The sequence below is a fragment of the Ctenocephalides felis genome, unplaced genomic scaffold, assembly GCF_003426905.1.
Source record: "Ctenocephalides felis isolate EL2017-DRISC unplaced genomic scaffold, ASM342690v1 CF-g0.4_SCAFFOLD_01886, whole genome shotgun sequence".
Classification (NCBI taxonomy): domain Eukaryota; kingdom Metazoa; phylum Arthropoda; class Insecta; order Siphonaptera; family Pulicidae; genus Ctenocephalides; species Ctenocephalides felis.
Window position 1 is genome coordinate 109,942,318 of NW_020538040.1, and position 6,612 is coordinate 109,948,929.

General features: G+C 30.8%; 1 protein-coding gene across 1 annotated transcript; it reads left to right on the plus strand.

The window, feature by feature from the left end:
* The first annotated feature begins 4,814 nt into the window (after window positions 1-4,814).
* LOC113375686 lies at window positions 4,815-6,323 on the plus strand. The gene has a single exon (XM_026615622.1). The coding sequence runs from the start codon at window positions 4,815-4,817 to the stop codon at window positions 6,321-6,323; it is 1,509 nt and encodes a 502-aa protein (XP_026471407.1).
* The last annotated feature ends 289 nt before the right edge of the window (window positions 6,324-6,612 follow it).

Genomic DNA, 6,612 nt, shown 5'->3' on the forward strand with positions numbered 1-6,612 from the left:
TATAATTGCGTTTGTAATTTTTGATAAAAGTATTATTGGTTTTCTATTTAGATTTTTTAATACAGTATTGGTAATAAAGTCAGATCCCGGTGAACTGCTGTTTTTCTTGTGTTCGATAATATGTTTAATTTCTTTAGGAGTTGTTTGTGATGTGTCAGAATCTTTTGAGTGATCAAATTTAATAAAATTGTCTACAATAGATTTAATTCTATTGCTAAAAGTAAATGAACCCATATTGATGATGATATTATGTATATTTTGAAAGTTATCAGCTAAAAGATTGGCTTTATCTTTGTCAGTAACAAAAGACTCGGTTCCGACTTTTAATGTTGGAATTGGGTCGATTCGTTTTGTGAATGATTTCGCTAATTGCCAGATTTTGTTGTGATCAAAATTAGTGTTTGAAAGTTTTTGTTGCTATATTTTACTATTATACTGTTTGATTTTGAATGATATATCTCAAACTAATTTATTAAGAAGAGTTTTAATATATGGATTGTTGATTTTTTGCCATATTCTTCGTATTTTGTTTTTAAATTTTATATCCTCCTTAATATCGACATGTAGTTTATCATTTGCGTAACTGTTTTTAATTGTTGGAATGGATTCTTTCATAGCCGACTGAATAGTTACTGTTAAGTGATTGACAGCGTTATCTATATCAGGTATCAGTTTCGATTTGATCGCCGAACAGGTAACAACTATTAAAAATAAATTTTGAGTGACATAATATAGATAAGATATGGAGAGTGGTGAGTACGGTGAGAACGGTGAGTCATCGCCGACTCAGTACAATGTTAATAGAATCAGTAACTTAGGAACAAGCATTGCTGATGCAATGAAAACATATTATAATGAAGATTTAAATTCAACACAACAATGTTATAATAGTTTAATTAACAGGAAAAGTGAATATTCTAAAAAATTAAGTGATTTAGGCAATAAACTACATAGTGGAAAAAAAAGTGTTAGTATTAATTTATTAAATAAATCAATTAAAAGTGTTAAAACTGATAAAATAAAAAAAGTGACGGAAAGATTAAAAAATACTTCTAAAAAACTAGAAAATGTTAAAACTTCTAACAAGACTAGTGAAGATATCTCGGAAGAGTCGGAAATAAATTGGGATGAAAGTATGGAAGAAGAAAATATTAGTACAGAAATAGATAGCAACAAAAATATGGATTTAGAATTAGAAGATCAAGATAATTTAGAAATTAATGAACCCATAAAAGAAATTAGCCAAAATAATGATATAAATAAAAATTCATATAATAATATATACAAAAATTTGACCTATTCAAACAGAGATATAGGACCATTCATTATCTACGTGGAATCCGAAAATATAAACAATGGAGTGGTACACCAAATGGCAATAGGCAAGCTTATGTTTAAAAACTTTCCACAATACAAACATGATATAATTGAAATAAGATCCATAGGAAAAAACAGAATCAAAATTATATTTAATAACTATAATATAGCAAATAATATTATTAGGAACGAGGTGTTCGTTGAAAACAAATTGCGAGCATATATACCCACGTTCTTACTAATTAGGAAGGGTGTCATACACGGCATAGACGCTGATATGACAGATCAAGAGATAAGAGAAGATATAAAATCAGATGTTGAAATTTTAGATTTAAAAAGAATAAATAAAAAAGAAAATAATAAATTAGTGCCTACAAAAACTTGTGTAATAACCTTCAGGGGACAACAATTACCTGATCGTGTGTCGATATATGCAGTCAAATTCAGGGTCGAACAATACAATAAAATTACACAATGTTTTAATTGCCAAAATTACGGCCACGTGACCAATCAGTGTAAAGGTAAAACCAGGTGTAGTCATTGTTCAGGCGAACATAAATATAAGGACTGTGAAAACAAAGAAAATTCTCCGATATGCGCATTATGCAAGGAAGCGCATCAGGCAAAAGACAAAAAATGTGGTAAATATTTATATCACATCAAAGTAAAAAATATAATGACCGACTATAATATAAGTTTTAGGGAAGCCAGGGCGATATTAAACAATAAAACATATGCTGATGTCATAAGACCAGATATAGAAATTAAAAACAAAATCAATTTTCCCGATATGCCTGACGTACAGATAAAAAAATATACAGAAATATATCAACAACCAGAAATCATAAGACCAACAACAACGGTACCTATATTGGCATATAGTAACAACAATAACATAAGCAGTACAAATCATAGCAATGTCAACAAAATAACGGGAGACCCACCCAGCGCACAGGAGCGAAATAGATACAAAAATAATTATCATAACACAACACAAAAACCCATAATACACGACAGGAGTGAGAAAAACGAAATTCCACGTGATAAGCAAACGATATTAAAAATTGAAGAAAGACACAGAAGAAGAAATGTAAAAGAATACTACGATAGAAGGAGGGAAATAAACAAAGACGATACTGAATGGAAAACTCCGAATAATCAGAAAGATAACGATAGCGATAATGAAGAGGAAAAAAAGATGATGAAACGATACTTCAGAGAAATATTTAATAAGATACAAACAAGACTAAGATATAAAACAAATGAAGAAACAGACAAAATATGGACAGATTTAGAAGAGGAAATTGTTTCTTTATGTATTGAAAAAATTACACATAGAAATAAGTTAGAAATTACTCAAACATATAAGGGTAAAGAAAATACTGTTATAAAATAACTTTTTGTATAGTATTGAATATAAGCTAGTTGTATAATTATATTAGTAATATTGAAGTAAAAAAAAGGCATGACAAGACACTTAAAAATTTTACAATTAAATTGTAGATCTCTTAATTCTAATAAAGCCAGCATCGAGCATTTCTTATATGAGAACAGGATTGATATAGCCGCATTCTCGGAAACGTGGTTTAAACCTGGGCTTGAATACTCTCTCAGCGGCTACAGGATATTCCGCAAAGACCGGGAAGATGGATATGGCGGAGCTGCAATTATTGATAAAAATGATATCAACTGCGAAGAACACCCTACAATTAACAATGATGAAAATATTCAGATCTGTGCTGTTACAATTAAAACAAATATTACGTTTTTCTTAGTTTCAATTTACTGTTCTACAAGAGCAGATCTTGATTTTTCTGACATCAAGAATACCATTGAGACTATCACGATGCAAACAATAATTACAGGAGACTTCAATAGCCATCACACGGCGTGGGGCAGCAATTACATTACTAGGGGAGGAAATCTGATGTATGAAATCATAGAGGACCAAGGATTAATAATTCTCAACGATGGACAACCTACCACAATAGAAAGCAAACACAAAAGGGCCACCAGCATAGACCTAACAATATGCTCAAGCAAATTTATTGATACGGTCAAGTGGGATATATACCAAGAGGCTTTGGGATCAGACCATTTACCTATAGTAATACAATTGGATGTAAATATGCCATCGGTCATCCATATAAGACCAACAAAAAAATGGAACATCAAGTTCGCGAATTGGCAAGAATATACACAAGAAATATCAAGGCTTATTGGTGTAGTTAAAAATTCCGAAGATATAACTTTAAAATATAAAAATATAATGAAAATTACAGAAGAAGCTGCTAAAAATAATATTAAACAATATAAAGACTCAAATAAACCTATATTTAAACCAGCAGTATGGTGGGATGAGGACTGCGAAAAAGCTATTGCAGATAGAAAGAATGCTTACAAAAGGATGCGTCAGAAATACAATTACGAAAACTTCATCCAATTCCAAAAAATAAATACTCGTACCAAAAGGTTCTTGAAAAACAAAATGAAAAAAAAGTGGATAAAATTTGTTAATTCAATCAATCATAACACAAGTCCTACGTTAGTATGGAACAAAGTTAAAGTTTTTAATAACAAAAACAACACTATCAATTCAAGACCAAAGATTACAAACCATTTCGGACAATTATTGCTACAAAATTATACTCCTGACTATGTTTTGGATGACGGCGAGGAAAGCGCGTATAATTATTATGAAGATAACGAACTGACAGTACCTTTTAAACTGGAAGAACTTGAAAAGGCTTTAAAAGACAGAAAAAATACTGCTCCAGGATATGATGATGTGCCGTATAAAATGATGAAGAAGTGGCCAACAGAATTAAAAATTGAACTACTAATATGTTTCAATCAAATCATTACAACCAGTTGGATACCTGAAGAATGGAAGAAAATCATAATAGTACCATGCCTCAAGCCAAACAAGATCCCAACGGAAATAGATTCATTCCGACCGATATCTTTGATTTCATGTATTGCCAAAACTTTTGAGAGAATCATAAAAGAAAGAATAGACTGGTATATTGAAAACAAAAATGTGTTAAATGAAACTTTTTTCGGGTTTAGAAGAGGGAAAAGTACGCTGGATATATTGAGTAAAATATCCAACGACATACATATATCTAATTCCTCTAATCAATATATGCTCGTAGTGTCCTTGGACATTGAGAAAGCATATGATAACGTGGATCATAATATATTAGTAAAGAAATTAAAAAATATAAAATTACCTCAAAACTTAATTAATGTAATAATGAAATTAATAACACAAAGGCAACTATACCTCAGAACTGACTATGATTTAATTGGGCCTAGAATAATAAACAAAGGTCTAACCCAAGGATCAATATTGAGTCCTATCTTATTTAATATATACATGTCTGATTATAATTTAACATCAGCATTGAATATCAAAAAACTGCAGTATGCAGATGATATTTATATATATATATATTTTGCATCCATCCATAGAAACTTGCATATCAGAAATAAATATGTCAATAGAAGAAACCATAAAATGGCTGTCAACAAACAATCTGAGTGTATCAGCTACCAAAGTTTCAGCGGCGGTATTTACCAGGCATAGACTTCCTAGTATTATTGGACAAGTAAGGATAGGGAATCATGTACTACAAATAAAAGACAACATAAAAATCCTGGGTATCAACTTAGACACAAAAATGAATTTTAAAAGACACATTAGTGAGATATCAGCAAAGTGCGAAAAGGGATTAAACATTCTACGAAAAATCACAAATACAAAATGGGGGGCTTACCCAGAAACATGTTTAATGCTATATAGAAGCATTATAAGATCAAGAATAGATTATGGTTGTTTCATATACGGAGCAGTATCACAAAGCGAACAGAAGAAGTTGGACAGGATACAATTTTCAGCAGTTAGAACTTGCCTAGGAGCATTTCGATCCACACCAACAAATGTTTTGATAAATGAAGCTGGCGAACCTCCGTTAACAATTAGAAGACAAGCATTATCAAAAAGATTTCTAGTAAAGAAACTTAATGAAGGCTGTGACGAAATTCCCAAGCAATTAGAAAACTTGGCAAGATTGCATGTCACCAGCTCATTTTGGAAAAATAGACCTGCGCCACCACTAATAACGAGCTTTTATGAAATCAAACCTAACGAAGAGTTTATATTAACGAATAAAAAAATACCGTATTATAACTTTCCTGAAGCATATGCAACGGTAAACCCTTATATAGACTTAACCATTAATTTAACAAACTTGATAAGTATCAGTAAAATCTGCAAAAACAAGGATTTTGAAGACAATATTGCTATAAGATATCCAGAACATTTGCACATATATACCGATGGATCAAAAATGGAAAACAGCGCTGGTTGTGCCATATATGTGCCAAATCACAAATATAGCAAGAAATTAAAACTACCAAATTTTACATCGATTTTTACAGCAGAGATTATTGCAATACACACTGCAGTCAAGTACGCATGGGAAAAGAAAATACCAAAATGTATTATCTTCAGTGATAGCAAGGCGAGCATATTGGCTTTACAAAAGCCAAATAGAAGATCAAGCCAATTAATTTATGAAATAATAAATACAATGAAAACAATAAATAATAGCGAAAACTCTATGACATTAATATGGATTAAAGCACATGCGGATATCATAGGAAATGAAACTGCAGATTCACTGGCGAGAGAAGCTTGTCAAAATGGAGAAGAATACACGAGGCTGCCGGCATTAGAATTAAATTATCTGGTTAAAGAGCAGATTTTAAAAACTTGGCAAAGAGAGTTTTCAAAATCTTTAAATTATAAGGGAACAACATACGCTCTAACAAATATGAGAATAACACAAAAAACGTGGTTTAAAAAGGTAAAAGAGGACAGAAAATTTATTTCTACTATATCAAGGCTGAGATTCGGACACACAAGAAGCACAAGAATATCAAGGCTGAGATTCGGACACAAAATCCCATGTGCCAGTGTGGCAAAGAACAAGAAACGATAGATCATATTTTTTGGAAATGTAAAATATATATGAAACAAAGGAAATCTATGTATAAAATATTACAGGACAAAGGAATCGTGTTCCCAATAAATTCACAAGTGTTGATATCTTACAATAATGTTGACATATACAAAATTATGTATAAATATATAACTAGTATTAGGATTGATTTATAAGTTTGGAATTGTAAATAAATGTATATATCTATGTAACTGGCGAAATGATCGAAAGATTAAAAGCCATAAATTAATAAAAAAAAAAAAAAAAAAAATATCAGGTATAGATTTGC

Bases quoted from the DNA above. Each gene is read 5' to 3' on its own strand.
- LOC113375686 (XM_026615622.1), top strand. From the start codon at position 4,815: ATGTCAATAGAAGAAACCATAAAATGGCTGTCAACAAACAATCTGAGT.